At 55.0% G+C, this 18007-nt stretch overlaps 4 protein-coding genes across 4 annotated transcripts; all 4 read right to left on the bottom strand.

Moving 5' to 3' along the window:
* Nucleotides 1-1591: 1591 nt before the first annotated feature.
* Nucleotides 1592-4620, bottom strand: SODALDRAFT_320856 (ARM repeat-containing protein; the record flags this gene model as incomplete). The annotated part of the gene is made up of 3 exons (XM_028609569.1): nt 1592-1693; nt 1770-4397; nt 4519-4620. 3 exons carry the CDS (start codon nt 4618-4620, stop codon nt 1592-1594), a joined length of 2832 nt encoding a protein of 943 aa, XP_028463353.1.
* A 1809-nt stretch (nt 4621-6429) lies between these two features.
* On the bottom strand, nt 6430-6950 carry SODALDRAFT_320855 (hypothetical protein; the record flags this gene model as incomplete). Its single annotated transcript, XM_028609568.1, has 2 exons — nt 6430-6687; nt 6768-6950. The coding sequence occupies 2 exons, from the start codon at nt 6948-6950 to the stop codon at nt 6430-6432; spliced, it is 441 nt and encodes a 146-aa protein (XP_028463352.1).
* A 650-nt stretch (nt 6951-7600) lies between these two features.
* Nucleotides 7601-9216, bottom strand: SODALDRAFT_353209 (adenine-N(1)--methyltransferase; the record flags this gene model as incomplete). The annotated part of the gene is made up of 3 exons (XM_028613632.1): nt 9100-9216; nt 8793-9031; nt 7601-8668 (listed from the first exon to the last, which is right to left on the bottom strand). The coding sequence occupies exons 1-3, from the start codon at nt 9191-9193 to the stop codon at nt 7601-7603; spliced, it is 1401 nt and encodes a 466-aa protein (XP_028463351.1). The 5' UTR covers nt 9194-9216.
* A 1354-nt stretch (nt 9217-10570) lies between these two features.
* SODALDRAFT_337508 (hypothetical protein) lies at nt 10571-16519 on the bottom strand (the record flags this gene model as incomplete). The annotated part of the gene is made up of 10 exons (XM_028612698.1): nt 10571-12404; nt 12522-12758; nt 13008-14051; nt 14085-14159; nt 14190-14218; nt 14252-14448; nt 14488-14747; nt 14778-14906; nt 16250-16414; nt 16488-16519. 10 exons carry the CDS (start codon nt 16517-16519, stop codon nt 10571-10573), a joined length of 4002 nt encoding a protein of 1333 aa, XP_028463350.1.
* Between the last annotated feature and the right edge of the window lie 1488 nt (nt 16520-18007).

Below are 18007 nucleotides of genomic sequence, written 5' to 3'. Positions count from 1 at the left end.
GTGTCAGTAGCGACGGTTTAGGCAGAGCGAAAAGTCAGCATTGTCCGACTGAACTGACTCGACCAGCTTTCAACCCAACCCAAGCCAACGGTGCCAACGGTGCCGACTTGGCGCGGCTGACACCTTCTCTGTAATATCCTCATCAACCCGGCTACCACGCATGTTATCATATTTTCGTCGACTCTTCAACTCATTACCATCTCGCATGAGGCTCTTCCTCTTCTAACCGACCAAGGAGTCCAGTGTATCCGGGAGGCATGCCGTCTTCTTGGGACTCATTTGTACCAGCGATGGTCCGCAGCGAGGACTATGATCCCTTCCCCGCATCCGAGAAACGATGGTACTGGCAGGGAGTCTTTTTCAAAGTCGAAGGTACAAAAGCCACAGTACTCAACGGTCTGCTCATCTCTTAGTTAGTTGGCTGATCTGTGGTATTCGGCAGATAGTCGAAGCCAATGAGGACCATTCACGCACCATGTAATGCGCCTCCCATCCGGAGAGAGATGTGGCAGCCCTGGGAGAGTCGAAAGCAAAAGCCTGGTTTGCTGCCCCTTGCGCTGTTATTAATACATACCTACTTACTGACCTTGCCGCGCCGTCCATGAACATGAACCTGTCGGTAGTAATTCGGCGTAGGCTCATGCAAGTAAGCAGGCCCCCTCTTCCGGGCTCCTTCACCTTTGGTTTATACGGCGGCCTCGCCGAGTGGTCATTTCAGAGGCGCTTCTCTTTCGCTGAACACTGTCTTTTCTCCTCACGTGGCTACATATACGAATAGGGCGGTAAGTCGGGAAATCTGCGTCGTTCTTCTGAAGCAGCCCTAGGGTGTTCAAATCGTCGAATCTCCATGAAGACTGGAGACTCAGTAGTCGGAACTCCAGAGGATATGGAGACGCAGGACTGCTACTGGGTTTGGGAGACACAGAAAACGGTTTGTATAGGCCGCGCAGCCTGAGCCCGTCAATCTACCTACAAATCAAGTCGATCAGCAAAAAAAGATGGCTATCTATCTAGGTTAAGCTCCAAGCGTTTCTCCAGATGAAACCGCTCACATTTGCCTGACCGGCCCAGCCCAGTCTTCGCGACATGACGTCCATATGCCTTTGCTCTTAAGATTTCTCCCGCCCGCCTTCTCGAGTCCCCTCCCCTATTTTTCTTCGAATGCCCCCTCCCTCTCTCTTCCTGCAAAATGATGCCCCATCGTCGTATTATCCTCCAAAGCACCACCTAGAATGGGGGGCCCAATCAAGCCTACGAGCGCTCCCATGTATTCATGACCCATCGCATTCATATAACCCTCACCCAGTTCTTCGCTTTGGCCCCAGCATATCGACCGAATGCCAGCAGGTGGCGATCTTCCATCCTCCCACCTTCCCAAGCACGCCATCAAAGCACCGAATCTCTCGGTAATGCACTCTCACTCTCACCCTCACTCTCACCCTCACCATCCCCTGACCCCCCAATTTGCTTCTCCACTTAGTTCATATGAAAGTGGAATGTATTCCCCCAAAACGCGGTTTCGTCGGTCGTCGGCTTGCTCAAGACGTTGGCCATCCAATAATGGCTCTTCGGTTTAATTTTAACCCAAGGACTAGAGGGCGTAGTGCGTACGAAGGACTTCTCGATCTGCTGGCTGCATTTGCCCGATAAAGTCGTCGAAGGATGGTATGAGTTGACGGTAGAGATTCAGCACCTTGGGAGAGAATTTGGAGTTAGCAGAGAGAAGAAGATCGGATACACGCGGGGGCGAGACAAAGGGGCAAACACACATTCTGGAAGACATCATGCAATTCCTGTTTAATGGGGTTCTGAAGGTTCAGATCCCGATACCTCGCAATGGCGACGAAAAACTGCGGGAGCGCCCTTTCAATGGCGCGTGGGTTTTGGCCCACCACCATAGTGAAGCCCTTGAAAGCGGTGGCCTTCTCCTCGGAGGACTCGACCCCTTCCATGACGTTCAGGAAGTCTTCGGCAAAGGTATTCAGCAGGGGCGCAAGCTGCTCGTGGTTGTGGAGACCCAACCGACCGAGGGCGATGGCGGCGTTTTCTGTGACGGCGTGGACGACGCCGGGGTTCGATATGATGTCGACTAGGCGCTGCAGGAGCTCAGGGACAAAGGGCCCCATCGCCTTTGTATTCTGCATGGCAATCTCGCCGGCGGACCAACAGGCGTTGTTAACGACGCTGAATCCGCTGTCCATCTCTTCGTCGAGGATGCTGTCAAAGTCCAATTGCTTCAGCAGGATGGGGAAGATGTTCGGTAGCTGCGCCTCGAGCTGCGGGAAGACGTATCTCGCGCAGTCACCCAAGAGGGCGTATGCGGACTGGCGGACGTCATCCTGCGGGTCTTCCAGACAGAAGCCGAGGAGGTCGAAGAAGGAGTTGCCCGAGCCGCTGACAAGCTCCTGAGCCTTCCGCTCCTCGATCGCCTGGAGGATGGCGCTCAACAAGTCGAGACTTGTGACGAGAAAGTCCTTGTCGGGCGATTCCAACCCGGCCCGGTTGGTTGCTTGAAGAGCCAGCTCCAGGTTCACGTGGATGATGTTGACGCAGCGGCTGAAGATGGGCTGCGCATAGGGCGAGAAGGTGTCATTCAAAGCCATGGCGACGTACGATAGACACTCTAGGAGGGGGAACAGCTCGCGGGATTGGTCGGTGACCTTTTGGTACCGATCGATGAGAGCCGGCATCAAGGTGTTGACAAAGTCGGGGCGGGCCAGGAGGGGACCGATCTGCTCCGCGAGGGTTTGTACGCAGTCGTAAAGGATGTACATGTTCCTGTCCTTGTAGCGCTGGAAGCAAAGAACAAACTGCTGCAGAATGGGGCCGACGTAAGGCTCGAGGACCTTTCCGGCCTGATCCTCCAGGTTGGCGAATGCTGAGGCCGCCGCTTCCTGAACCTTCTTGTTCTTGTCGAGCATCTTGCGTAGAATACCGTCCATCAGCGGTTCGAAGTACCTTGTTTTGGCGTTCGGGCCGTCGAGGGTGGCGGCCCAGGAAGAGTAGCGGCCGAGGGTCCAGCAGGTGATCTGCCTGACGATGGGCTCGGTGTCCTCCAGGAGGGTCAGAAGATACGGGATGAGCTCCGGCAGGTGCGGCGTGACGGCGTTAATGGCGCCCTCGGCGACGGCCCCGAGAGCCAAGACGGCAGCCTCACGGCGGGGCCAATCCTCGTGCTTGAGGTTGGTGGTGAGGTAGGGGAGAATAGCGGTGAAGACCGAGTCCTGGAAATCCCGGGAGAAGACGTCGAGGGCAGCAGCCGAGCATTTGCGGACGGTCCACCTTTCGTTGGGGTTCTCGTCCCCGTCGTCCAAGTCATCGTCAATTTCCCCTTCCTCGAAATCCTCGTCCATGTCGCCAAGCTTCTCGTAGGCGTTTCCGTTCTGGGCAGAGTCCGCCGGGCCCTCCGGACCATTCGCCGCCGATCGGGCAGCTTGTTTCTTGGCAAAGGCTGGCCTGATATCCTCTTCCCTATCCTCCTCGTCTTCATCGTCAGACGCACCCCCCAGCAGGGCGATATCCTCTCCGCCGTACACCATGCTTTCCAGGAGGACGGGGATGATCTTGTCGAGGTAGGGCGAGAGCGATTTCCACAAGTCATCATGCTCGCCAACAGCCAGCCAGAACTCGGCCGCCTCGCAGGCCAGATCCTCGTCGTCGCTCTGCTGCTGGGTGACGATGTAGTCCACAAGGCCGCCGATGTGGGGCTTCAGCTTGTCCGAGCGAGCCTCCACGAGCTGGACGAAGGCATGGCACACCTGGCGACGGACATCCGGGTGACTGTCGCTGGCAAGGACGAAGAGGTGGCTCAGCAAGAGGTCGATGTTGTTGAGCATGGCTTGGGACTTGCGCGGGATGAAGATGTTGACGGCGGTGAGTGCCTGGGCGCGAACCTTGGGCAGGGGATTCTTGGCGGCCTCGATGAGCTTGGGCAGGAGGACGTTCAGGGGCCGCTCGCCATTGACTTCACGGTCTAGGACCTTGGCATTATCCTCGCAGATCTTGGCCATGGCGGCCATGGCGCCCTCCTGGGCCTCGTTGGAGACCTGGCCGGATTCGTTGGAGAGTAAGCTCAACAGCTGCGGGAGCAGCTCAGGCCAGCTGAGGAGACCGCCCCTCCTTATGATCTCGGTTGCGATGTTTCCGGCGTAGCTTCGGATCTGAGGGTGGGTGTCCTGGATGCCCATGGGCACGGCGAGTTTGATGAGGGCCAGGCTGTTGTCGGGCAGCTCCTTATAGTTGGACCGAATGTTGTTCTTGAGCATGACGGCAGCGGCAGACCGCACGAGATGGTATTCTTCGGGCCTGCATGGCACACCGGCGGGGACACCGGAGCTCGAAAAGAGATAGGCGAGGTAGTTGTTGATGTCGGGCGACGACTTGGCTTGCGCAAGCATCTAAGGGGGGCGGGCGGGGGAGGACAGTGTCAGCTAACCCGATGTAGAGGGATGGAGGTGCAGCAAAAATATGGTTCTTCTTTTCTTTTCCCGTTACCGCAGGACGGAAAGGGGTTCTTACAGTCTCAGCCTGCTTGCGCGCTTCCTTGTCGAAGCCGCTCAGGGAGTCCTTGAGACATACTGCGAGCTGGCTCAAGGACTCTGGGGCTGGCTGCCAGGTCATGGTCTGGCGCGGGGCGATATGGAGACAACCTTAAGTGAAGCAGTGGTAATATACAAGTCGGATGTTTGTACGATGAGTACGTGTATTATTCGACCTGTTAATGGGCGAATAAAAGGAGAGCCTCAGGATAAATGTTGGCGTGGACGCCTACAAGGAGGCCGTGGTCTGGGGGCTTGTTCGATGTCTGGTTTGCGACCTTGTTGAGTAAGGTATGGTGGGGGTTCTTTGGTCTCTGCGTAATTACTTCCATTTTTTGCGGGCAATCTGAAGCGGACGTATTTGGTGGGTGTGACTGCCCGGGTCCTACCTGTCGTAGTCAGGTACCTCTGGTACCTCTGTAAGGTAATACGGGGAAATGCAATGATTCAAAATGCGGTTGGCGGGGTCCTAGCACGCGAAATTAAATTGTTAGGTAGTTAGGTAAGGTACCTTACCTTAGGGAGTACTAGAGTACGTACCAGGAGGTACCGCCATACCCGGGGGATTCTTTGGTCATGGAAATACCTAACCTAAACTTTCTTTTTCAACGGCGAAGCTATGGACATAACGTATCGTGTATATCCTCATCGTGGGTTCAATACCTTACCTTCCTTACCTCCCTTAATTTCAATTCAACAGTTGATTTTGAGAGCGCAATATGTTTATTCCATTTACCCTCCGCACAACAAATCCAAGACCGACTTTTCAACACTGAAACAGTTGCTGGGAAACGACCTTGGCTTTTAAGTATACAGATTCAAATGCAGATACAACGTACAACGTTTTGCCCTGGACAAAGGCCCTCCGCTATCTTTCTTAGAGAGGCATCGTTTCACTGCACACAGCACTCCGTATAGCGCATTCGTTGACATCAAGATGGCTCAGGGCATCGTCTGGCCCCCATCGCTCCCGCAACAGCCACCCTTCCCCTACGTCCTTCTCATCCGTCTTCGTGTTCCGCAAGGGGGGGCCGCACGAGGTGCCAAGTTGTGCGACAGGAAAGCCGGCTTCTCAGCCATTAAGCGTGTATTATATGATATTATATGTACGGTACCATCAATCCATCAATTCCATCAATTAGTACCATATCAACGAGGGCACTGGTCATGAACACCCGACCAGGCGACCAACTGGAGCTGCGAAGCGCAACGCCTGTCCGTGTGAAGAGATTACCTAGGGTTGACCACCTGGCGTGTCAGGACGAGTGTCCTAATTACGCCCCATCCCCGCCTCATCTGCCTGTTCCCACGTTCCCATACTCCTATCAGGGAGACTTATGCGGTGGCTGACGGCAAACGGCATTGCGTCTTCCCTTTCCACAACCGCTGTCACTTCGTAGATGGCGTAACCAGCCCTTCCCGGCCCATGGCTCTGTCACCATACCACCCTTTCACCCCTCTTCTCCGGGTGCTGTCGCTCTCTTTCCCTGACTGACGTGGATTTGCTTGAAGGATTCTCTCTCCCCGTGCAATGTTGCGCTCGTGGGAGGCAGATCTCCAGGTGGACCTGATGTACCGAGGCTTATTCTTGGTCGACTGGCAAAATGTTTGGTGAACAGCCTTGCTATTTCGTATCCCGTGCCTGTTTGGCAGAGTTTGGGTCTGTATTGTCAGAGCAACTGCCATGTCCAGTCTTGGCGTCGCACCAAAGCCGGCACCGTCAGATCATTAATTAACAACAGTTTCTCCATCCAGACATATCCTGACTACCAGGCACTTGCCGTGTGTGAGAGGAGGAGGATTTCGCGGCGGGAGATATGAGTAAGAAAAGAAAAAAAGAAAAGATTTTTTCTTTCTTTTTTTGAAGCTCCAGATCCGGGACTTCTCCCCCTTACGCCCCGTTAATCAGGGGCAGGTCTCTCTTGACATGCTTTAGCCTGTCGCTGACTACGCCGACCACCCGTTGGAAGACGTCCATTTCCTCCTCGACGGTGCCGCCCTCGGGGCAGTTGGCGAAGGAGGCACTGTTTCCGACGTAGACAGGCATACCAGAGCGCCGGGCGAGGAGCTTGGCTATGCGCGTGGTGAACTCGAGCGTCGGCTCATGAGAGTACAGAGTGGTGGAGATGGGCTGGGCAGGGTTGAAGCGCTGTGGATTCGCACAGAGATGCATTAAGAACAACAAGGCCTGGCTTCGTGCGGAATGGGGCATGATAAACAGGTACTTACGTCCGGTACGGCGTATATGAATGAGCCCATGGTTGGTGGCATGGTCGGCTCGTCTTCGCTTCCGGTTGTCAGGAAGAGCGTGATGGATTTGGTTCTGATGGTGAGGTGGATGTAGATGCGCGTGTCGAGAGACCGAGGAAGGGGCATGGAGACTTGGAGAGGTTCATTCTCGATGATCTCCATGTTGGACATCTCGTACGATTAATACGCAGCTCCAATATGTGGAAAGTTACCTGTCGGAGCTTTGCCTATGAGGTTTATGGCTATGGTGTGCTCAATGTGATGCTCAGACGCTGCTCATGAAGATTGATTGATATGTATACAGAGGTAGTCTTTGGGGGGGGGGAGGGGGGGGGAAGGGGGGCAGGCACAATGTCAATCTGTTTCGAGGCACTGTGTCGACACGGTACGCACACATACTCCGGAGTACGGATAACATAAGTACATGGTTAATCACTAAGCATCAATCTATGAATCGTTCAGGTACCTTCATTGCCTGGCACAGATGTCGCGATAGCTGGGTGCAGACCACTACCTAAGGTATATAACTACCTTACTAAAAGTACCTACACTAGAAGGGATTTCCCTTTTGGTGTAGTGGTCACTTTTGAATCTTCATAACAGACCATAGGATCTCGTATCCGTCGTAACCAGATGCTAGAATCAGGATCTAACGAGGGTTTAAAATTCTCTAACGAGTTTTTGAAATTCTCCTGCAGTGGCGAGTCCAATTGCCAGAGAGTGTCTATCGCTTCTAGAGATACAGATAAAGTTACAATCTAATAAAACAAGCTTCCAGTGGCAGAAGCGTGGAACAGGATCATGTCGAGCACTCAGGCCGCTCCGCTCCGTACTTCCATGTCTAGGGAATCATCTGCGCCCTTGCTAGCAGGCGACTCCTCCGGGGGGCTCTGGTCGAATTCCTGGCGTGCCATTCTGCGAGTGAAAACGGTAAGGAAACCTCCACCACCCACAATGTTCCCTACTTTGGGCCGGCAAACCATGCCCTTCTTCGACTTCTCGACCTCTGCCGACCCAGCTTGCTCATCTCCCGGCCCTGCCCCCCCTGCCCCCCCTTCACCGCCGCCGCCGTCATCATCCTCTCCAGCCCCGCTGCTCTTGCGAGCATACTTCCGCGGCATCACGCTACGGATATCCCACTCCCGTCCTCCCACGCTGTCGTGGAACCCTTCCGCCCAGGTCGACTCCGGCAGCTCGATCACGCGGTCCATGTACACCGGCTGGGTCGACTCCTCGGCCCACACGACCGCCTCGATGGCCTGCGTGATCGAAGGGGTAAACACGATCAGCTTCCCGTCCGGCCGCAGGGCCCGGATCGCCAGGTCCGCGTGCTCGGTCGCCGAGGGCAGGTCGAGGATGGCGTGCGCCAGGAACGGCTCGCCCCCGCTCTGGGCAAGGCGGGGCGCCAGGTACGACCGGATCGTGCTGACGTGGAAGTCGATGTCGAGCAGGTACTGGGCGCGGCGGAAATTCCGGATCACGCCGTGCGCCTGGCGGCTCGTGGACGGGTTGATGTCGAGGGTCTGGATGATGGCGCGGCGGCCGGCGAGGTGCGTCTCGAGCTGGGATTGGAGGTCTGGCGAAGGGAGGTCCAGCCCGTGCGGCATTGATCCCAGGTCCGGGGACGCGTCGGTGGCCGTTTCTCGAAGTAACCGGCCTTTGGCGTAGGGTGCGGCACAGAGTGCTTCCCGCAGCTCCGGGGGGACCGCTGGGTTGGCGCCGTGGATGGCCCTTGCCAAGTGGAGTGTGAGGCACCCCATGCCCGTACCGGCCTCGAATATCTCGACGGGAGGTCCCGCATCGGCCACGGGATCTTCCCCGGGGACGGGGAGATTCAGGTCTAGCATAGACACGATTAGGGTCGCATCTTGCGGGTAGATCTACACCGTCTTTTGGTCAGACAAACCCGATGCTGGTGAGGCGCGTTCGTCTGCAAGCCCCCCAAATATCTGCCTTGCACGATTTTTTTTTTCTTTCTTTCTTCTTTTAACAGGAAAGTCGTACCGGTGTCGCGACGCGTGGACTGTTCGTCACGTATTGGGCGAGTGACAGCTCGTGGAGTCGTACGTTCTTGCCTTTGCTGTCGGTCACGGAGTTGGGTAGACTCTTCCCAATGATATCTGACCCCTGCACTGTCGCCCCGTAGCCAATTTTGATCGTAGATTCCGGATGTATGGGAGGAGAGATGCTACGTCTCGAGAACCTCTTCGGCCCTTTTTGGCGCAAGAGGATCACATCGTGCTCTGGGTGGTTCAGTTCAGTGTGAGCAAGGAAGACACGAGGCCCAGGTCAGAGGTCAGAAGAAACACACCTTGCACGACATTAGAAGAGTACCGTGCTTGAAGAAGCGGTCCTGAGACAGCACTTTCGACGACTTTGCTCCTTTGGCAGACTCTGGAAAGCATTATCGATGTATTCGTACACGAAGAAAACGAAAACCAACTGTCGAAAACTGAAACTCGCACAGTAACAAGCCATAAGAACACTACCAGGGTACCTGGGTCCCGTACCGTATATGCACTGTGTCGGCGGTTTGTCACGGCATAAGCAGGTCATCGGGAAAAGGGCCTAATGTACAAAGTACACTATTTGCACTTGATTAATAAGGTAAGGTAAGCAGGGTACTTTCATCACTCCATTCTTCGTAGATCTCCGTAGATTTACATCGAGTACAGAGTACTCAAGAAGAAAAGCTATTATTGGATTCAGATTCCTCCCAAACAGACTGTTCCAACCAATCGCAAAGTCCATAACTCGCTACTCAATGCGGGCTACCGACAGAGAGACGGGGGTTTACGAACTCTTGATGACTCTAGGAAGGCAGACGATCTCTCTGTTGTGTGCTTTCGAGCCACCTATTCACCCATTGTCTGAACCTCTCACTGAGGGAAGTTTGGCTTAACTTCACATGGGATCTCTTCTGGGCGCACCGAGGAGGGGGCGAGAGACAGAGAGAGAAGGTCAGATAATTGCGGTATTGGGAAGAAGCGTAATATAGGACATTAGAGCTATGTAGGTATTGAGAGGATGGAAGGGTATCTCTGGCCATGTCATGCCATGCTGTATCATTGCGTCGCGTGACGCATTCAGTCGTAAAGAAAAGATCAAGAAAAAAAAGATCAAGAAAAAAAAGAAGAAGAAAAAGAAGAAGAAAAAAGGGCATCGCTCGCTCTCATACATGCAGTCGTTTGCCATGCTTGCACCCCCGAACCCGAACATCTATCCGTGGTCCCCGTCCCTAATGTGGCTCGTCGGTCTCATGCATCGAAGAATATCCTCTTCCATAAAACCGCTCGGGTCCACGCTCAGCTCGTCCCTCTGGAACATGTACCATCGCCTGCCAGCAGAGCCGGACGAAAGAGCCGAGAAGAAGAAAGGAAGAGGTGCGACAGTCCAGCCACGCGTCCATCATCCATCAAAGTATTAGAAGTCATCCTGACCGTTTTTTTCTGAGTCGCCAATATAATGCTGTCATAACTCGGAAATGCAGGGTGATCAAGAAAGGAAGAAGGAAAGAAAAGAGGAAAGAAAAAAAAAAGGCCAGCCAGCGGCAAACCAGGATGGAGTTGCCCGGACAATCCTGAAACCGAGTGGTGTTGTAGCGTCGCGGACCAGTGCCCTTCGCTTTGCGATAATATGTGACAGGGAGAGGAGAAGGGAAAAGTTCGAAGAAGAAAAAAAAAACCCCGAGGGCGGGCGTCAAGCGCGCCTTGAAAAGCATCTGGTCAGCGAAGCCGTCCCGTCCTGATTGCGACAGATATTTGCCGTCGCCAGCTGCAAATCTAAATGCTCGCCACACGCGTCCTCTCGGGGATACGAGCATGGCACACCGTTAGCTTCAAGCTCGTCCCCCATTCCTCGCACTCGGCCAGCAGGGCCCGGTCGTTCCATATGCTCTTCTTCTTGCCGTTGCCAGTGGTTCCGCTACCAGCAGCGCTCTCGTAACAACGGCTGTACCACCAGCGACCCACTTTGGCCACCATCTTGGTGATGTTCTCGTCGGCCGCTTCGCTGTTGTCGTTCATCATATCGGCCAAGCTACGTTGGTCCTTCGTTTTCTCTGCGCCGCCGGCCGCCGGTTTCGCGCCTTCCGCCTGGGCCTTGGGGACAATGCTCGCTACGGGAACGCCGACGCGGCAAGTCTTGATATCCGTGAAGCCCTTCTTCCCGAGAAGACGCAGGATGAGATCAGATGCGGAACCAAGGGCGGTCTCGGGCGACTTCTCATGGATACGTTCTTTGAGCCGACGCACAGTCCGGCGACCCCGGTTGGCCATGTTGTTTAGGTCGACGTCGAGAACGGAAAGCTCGATGTAACCGCCGGGCCTGAGGACCCGTCGAGCTTCGGTCACGACGTTGCGGTAGTGAGATTCGGGGGCCGCAGTCGGGAAACGGTACACCACCGAGGTGAAGCTTTCGGGTCCGAAGGGGAATTTCTCAAGATGGGAGGTATATTGGATCTGGTGGTGGTTGGGCGGACTGAGAGGGAAGTTGGTCGAAGTCCGGTGCTCAGGTGACAGTGGTGCCCGGGGGGACATGTTGAAAAAGCTGGCGGCGGGGTACGTTTCTGCCGCGTAGAAGGACCAGTCGTCGTTGCCAAGCCCGTCAATGACTAGGATAGACTGCCTCTTGAGCGACCCGACGTCGGGTCCAAGGTCGTCCTTGGTAGGGCTGAAGAGCACATGGCCGAAGGAGAGCCATTTGCTGACTGTCATGGACCCAACGCGGAGATTGACCTGCGCAAGAGCAGTATCGTCTTCGGATGATCGACAGCTGCTGCTGTCCGACTTTTGCGAAACGCGAGATGCCTGACTGTTCCTCCGCTGGGATTGGGATGGGCTCGAGGGCTTTCGATCGAGATGCTCACTGGGTTTGTCTTTCAATGCAGGCTCCGAGGTGGCAGAAGGTTCCCATGGTGTATCCTCGAACTTGGGCGCGAACGCGGCCTTGATGCGCTCCGTCATGTCAGCGCTGAAGGTGCTGGACTCGGTGGCAGTGTTCCTCTTTTCGTCTTCTTGGGTGGTCCGAAAGCTTGCAGCTGGTGATTGCACGATGGTGGGAGATTCGAGGAGTTGTGTGTTCTTTTTGGGCATAGTTCTTTCGTAACTCTCGAGGTGGAACGGTATTCCCCTCGAAGACGCCGTAGACAGAGCAGTAGGCAGAGGTGTATCCCCGATCAAGTCGTTATACTCGTCCCATATCTCGTCCTCAACAAGCGGGCCCATGTCATCCGGGATAACGACGATGGTGTTGGCGATGGGCGGGATATCGGAGCATCCAGACGATGAGCTCGTCCCGTCGAAGCTGTGGTTCGGGGAGAAGGCGAGAAATTCTTCGCGCGTCTTGAGCATTGCACCCTGGGCCGCCGTGGATGATGTCGTCTGGGTGAGCTCGGGCGCAGAGGGGCAGGGCGGGCTTGGACCTGTTGCGATGGACTTGGGGTCTGCGACCGTGAGACAAAGTGGCCTCTGTTCGCTAACTCGATTGAACGGCCGGGAGAAGCTTCGCGACGAAGCAGATTCCGTCCTGGTGTTGACAACCTTGGGTATCCTTCCGACCTGAGGGAGCCGGCTCGGCTTGCCCGTGGCGCGAATGACAGAATCATCCGGTGGGCATCTCCCAGGGACAGTCTCTTCGGGTGGTGGTCGCTTTCCATTAGCTTCTCCCTGCCATTGCCTTTCCTGAGAGGACAGGTCTCGATCTCGACCGCTTGCATCCAGCCCAGAGAGAAACGAAGTAGTAGTATGGAGACGCCTGGGATCAAGAGCCGGCGGTTCTGGGACGGCAAATGGCGCACCCAAGGCATACGTGTCTCGCAGGACATCATCCACGGTTAGCGTTTCGTTTTCTTCCTGTTCAGAGCCGTCGAGCATAGCGTAAAACGGCACGGACACAGGCTTTTGCTGAACAACCTTCACCGTTGCCGCCACGGGCTCGGGATCGTTCTTCTTGGGAGCATGCTTTGTGCGGCTGAAAGGATTCCACTTCCGGGGTGATCGCTCCCTCTTCGTCAACTTTTTGGGGGGTATTACTGCCGGACGGCCACGGATAGCCTCCTTCGCAAACTCCAGATGGGAATCGTCGGAGAACACGCTAGTAGTGTCGATACTGGTGACCGACGGAGATGTGATTCCAGAGGTGTTGATGGGCCTAGGCAATCGCATAGGAGCTTGATCGGGAGATGTTCTCAACCTCTGGACCGACCTTCTGAAAGCTAACGTTGACTTCATCACTAGGGCATCCGAATCGCTGCTATCGGATGGCCTGCGTTGATCCACGGCGGACTTCAGTCCTCGCTGAAAAGCTGGCCTCCTCGTGGCGGCGGGCCTGCTGGGACTTGAAGTGGTCGACATCTCGGAGTCTCTGGATTCCATGCTTGGACGACTCAATAGTGAGCTCTGGTTACTTTCGATTCGCGTAAGGCTAGAGCTCGCATTCCTGTTATCGACGATCTCGCCCCCGGAGATGACAACGGGATTGATGCGCTCCAGGAGAAAGGCGTCCATGGGTTGGTTGCCGCCGAGGCTGTCCTGTGACGGCCCTGGACCGCTATGCCCGTGATTCGCAGCGAGGGAAACTCCGCTCCTTCTCCTAATTGCCCCAAGTCGTCCGTACCCCTCATGGCCTGTGCCGGCAGCTGGCCCCTTCCGCGGGGGTCTATCTTTCTTCTCTGCTTGAGACGCGGCGCGGTCAGTCTTGCCCCGTCGTCCAAAGAAAGGAAACCGGCTGTTGAACGTGGATGTTTTCGGGCTCCGATTAGGGGTTGAGCAACCACTATCCGCTTGACTTGTAATGTTGGGCACCTCGGGGTGTGAAACGGGCGTTGGCTCCCTCGTCATCGGGATACGAGAGGCGCCCTTCTCTCCTTGGTCGTGGGATGATGGGCAAGACGAGGCTCCTTGTGATCCGGAGTCTACGGGCCGAGCCTCATTGCCGTGGCCATCGCTCGCCAACGAGATGGAAGAAAGGTTGCTATGGATAATCGGCGGAGGACCGTACAGCTGAGACTGTAGGTTCGAGACTCCATCCCTGCTGGGACGGACGGGAGGCGCTCCTCTCGTCGTGCGACCAGAGCCGGGGCTTTTCCTGTGAGATAGAGGGAGCTTGGAGGAGGGTGGGGAGTTGATGGATGGTTGAGCAGACTCAAGAGACACACCGGGGCTTTCCTGGCCTCGTTCTTTCGCACATTGCTGGGATGACTTGCGCGGTGGAGGGGTAGGCGGTTTCTGAATCGCTTTCTTCTGTCTGGCCTCCTTGCCTGTTCTGTTCCCATCCCGAACAGTCGCATTAGAAGACGACGAGGTCAACGATTCGCGAACGGCCGGCAGGACTTCGAGATCCGCGGATATGGAATCCACCTCATTCGTGATGCTACCAGTTCTTCTTCGCGCGACGGGTAACCTGGTGAAAACTGGACTGAGTTGTCTCGGCTTGTTCTGAGGGGCGAAGCGCATGGGGGCGACCATGCCCGGTGATTGTGACAACATGGAAGTCGGAGTTGTGTCACGACTATATGGACCCGGGCCGGGAGACTCCGAAAATCTCGTCGAAGGGCTGGCGCTGAAGGCGCTCAGCTGACTACTCGTTCCTGAGTAGGCTGGAGTCGGGGGCGGAAGATCTTGGGTGGCCAGTTTGTGAAGGAGTTCAATGCTCGGGCCCTCTGATGACGGGCCAAGCCGAGGTACTACGTCTCTGTAACGGTCAAGTTCGGGATAGATGGTGACTGTATGTGCTTGGGTCTTCGGTAGCTCGACGGTGTGTGCGACTCGGATTTCCGTTGGGCTTTCAGTGAGCCCGCGATCCAACTCCAGGCTAGGTGAGGGCTCAAGCGAGGCCTGGGGCGGAGGGAGGGAAGAGGCGGAACGTGTTCCCGAGGAGTCGGTGCGAGACGGGTTGCGCGAGCCGGCGGGATTCCGAACGATCGAGGATTGCTTCCTCCGTAACACGTTCCGAGGCGCGCTGGGGGCTTCATCCTGCACACTTTTAGACGTCGACAGTCCGGCGGCGGTTGGTGTGGACGCTGTCCTCTGGGAACCCCGTGCTTGGGCTTGGTAAGCTGGGGCTGGCCGCCCCCCGGACGGAGTCGGGATCGAAAGACGGCGGGATGTGACACTCGGCCTGCTAAGACTTGGTATCTTGGAGTGATTTTGCGGGTGCTGCTCCTGAGTGGGATCTCCTCCATTTTTCTGTGCGCCTGACGGAGAGGTTCCCGCTTTGCTGAACATGGAGCCGTTTGGCCGTACTCTCGCGAAGTCGTTCGGCCTCCTCGGCAGCCCCTGACCAGATCTGATGGACGCCATGGTGTGCTGGGAATAGAGGCCAGGAGAAGACAAGGGCGAGGTTGTTCGAGCATAGTCCGCTTTGTCTCAGGAGTCCATGTTCGTCCCCTGGACGCGAGACGAGGAGATGACTAGGTATGGCTAGCAAGAACTAAGGCGGGATGGTGACCGGAACGCAAGCGTCGGCAAGGGGGTGTAGAAGGTTGTTGTGGTGCGCGGCCAGCGGCTAGTGACTCTCCCAAGCGAGAATTGAAGGTTGGAAATAAAAAGCAACACGGTCTTCACAGTGTAAACAGGCGCCCGGGATATATGGTTGGGTAGCGTCCCGTGGTGGACTGTGCAGAGGCCGCAGAGAAGGGCAGCACGGCTGCTGTGTGGCTAGTAAGTGAACCGATTCTTCCGTGTGCAGTGGAAGGTGCAATAGTGGCATGGAATGGAGTCTATGGATCAAGGGTCTCTCGCCCTCTGGCGTTTCTCGACTCTAAGAACCCAACTGAACAGAAGGCAATCACGAAAAGAAAAGAAGAAGAAAAAACCCGAAAAAAGAAGAGAAAAGGAAGAAGGGGGAAACATCAAGAGATACGGGTGTCTGAGGAGAGAGCGACGAGGACCGATAAGAGAGCAGCACTAATATTTAGACGATTCCGCGTCGTCTCGTTGCAAGTTGCCTCCGGAATCTAAATGGACGAGAGTCGGTAGAGACTTACAAGGGGGTGAGCAAAGAAATGGGGAGCCTGGTAGGGGGGTAAGGTAAGGTATGTTAGGTATTCTTTTGCGGCGCGTGGCGTATGTATGTGCAGTAGAGGACTCGACATTATGGGTCATAGGGTAAGGTACCTTAGGGTAGGCTCAAGCATTTCCCGTGGAGTGGGAATGCCGGCTACGGGCTTGGGGATTGGGTGAAGAAATAATGACAGGGTCCAGTAAATCGGACGGGCTGTGTTGTGTTCTGCTAGCGAGTTGGCTCATCCAGGGGAGGAAATGTGACCGAGTGCGAAGAACGGAACAAATTGTATGTATGCACGCCCATGCATGCCATTATGGTACGGAGTACGGATCGAGCTGGCGGAATGAGGCGGGAGGGTTGGAAAAGGAGGGGTGGGAAGAAAAAAAAGAAAAGAAAAAGAAGAAAAAAAAAACAATCAAAAGGCCACGCCTGGCCGGCCGGGTCGTCGTCTAAACAGGCGACTGACGGGGTGGATAGAGAAAGCATACCGCTCGCTAGCATCTCTGGTGATCGGAGGGACCGAGTGCTCCCTGCTCCACCGACGAGGGCGTACATGTCCTGTTTGACTGGGTTCCACGGGCTTGGCTGCATCCAGCGAAAAGAAAGCTCGATATGCCGGCCTGCGCAGTTGTACGAGCTGTACGGATACGATACAGCAACTGGCGACATGGAAGTACAACGTAAAGAACTTACAACGTACGTTGTACGCACAGCTGCGCCGCCATGCATGCATGCATGCATGCTAACAACCGTGGAGCTGCTCTTGGAATTCTTGTCCCTGGAAGCTGCATCTGAGAGCTGCATTCAGGGTCATCCTATGGGAGTTCAAGACTGCCTTCTGGATCATGCCATTGGATAGCAACCCCTGGTTCAGATTAGTTGCTAAACAAATTTTCTGGGGAGACGAGACGTTACGAGACATCGACCACTATGAGAGGCCGATGAGGCTGTGGCGGGCGATTCCGAGCGTCTGTCTTTCCTAATACGAAAAGACAAAAAGAAACCGCTTGTTAGGGAGGATATTTTGAATAGAGTTGGTAGAACAGGATAAGAGAGGATGAGCGATTGGACAACGAAGAGGGCATTTGGGGAAACAGAAGCAAGATTTTCGCGACCCGTAAAGGCGAGAAGAGGGGAGGTTGGATCATGGAGGAAGATCCGAGATGGGAGCCTGGTATAGGAAAAGAGGAGCCCGGCCATCAAGTGCTCCGTGCTTTGTGGTGGGGGGTAGAAGGTGAGAAGGTGAGAAGGTCGAGGGAGGGGAGAAGTCGGCGACCCCAAAAACACCGAGTATCAAGCACGAAATGCTTCGTAGAAAATTGAGGCCAGTTATTAGGTATGGTAGTCTCGATGATAAAAACGGTTAGACGGTTCAAAAAGCAGCCTATTCGCACCTACTTCACCGATCTAATTTGCATGATAACCCTTTCCGATACTGCGCCTTCAGTCCCTCGGCACTGATATATAGTTACAAGTAACCGATAAACACGAAAAAGAAACCAAACAAAAAAACCCCTTTACATTGCAACGTCTGCAATATTCGTACGGATGCAGTAGGTAATAATATTATTACTCCGCAGGTCTTATCTTTACTTGATCCTCACTGCATGTCTGACTTTACCATCTCCGAGTGGCCATGTTTCTTGATGTCTCGGCTCCGTCCCACCCTACTCGCCGCCCCCCCTCCTTTTTCTTTTCTTCTTTTGTTGCCGAACATCAAATAGGAAGAGGTAATGATCGCCGCATTCGTCCATTGGCCTAGGCGAGCAGGTAGAGCTATCGTATGGTCGCCGTTGCCCCTCAAAGTTGACAGTGTCACCCCCTAAATGCATTGCTATCAACCCTTGAGAGAAAATCTTGGACAGATGAAAGGCCGCAAGAATAAGGTAGGCACCACATAAGGTACTTTGTGGTTATGACTCTACGAAGTACAGTCGCGGGACGTTAAGTACCTAGGTCGTCTATCCGGGAGCCTCCTGTTACCTTAGTTTCTTTAAACTTGAAAGAGGCCCGCGCCCGCCCGCTTCCCCACACACACACAGACACACACAGCCCCACCCACGCAAAATGCCAGGGCTCGTTGAGCTCTTAATAAACCAACCAAGGCGGATAACTATAACAGACAGGCCACAAAAGGATTGCTGCCAAGTACTCTGCAACTTTGGTTGGAAGAGGGTGGGAAGTCGCCATTACACTACACGTGTAGAAGAGGG

The sequence above is a fragment of the Sodiomyces alkalinus genome, assembly GCF_003711515.1.
Source record: "Sodiomyces alkalinus F11 unplaced genomic scaffold SODALscaffold_11, whole genome shotgun sequence".
Taxonomy (NCBI): domain Eukaryota; kingdom Fungi; phylum Ascomycota; class Sordariomycetes; order Glomerellales; family Plectosphaerellaceae; genus Sodiomyces; species Sodiomyces alkalinus.
Note: the sequence above shows the minus strand (reverse complement) of the source record. Positions and strands in the feature narration are given on the sequence as shown.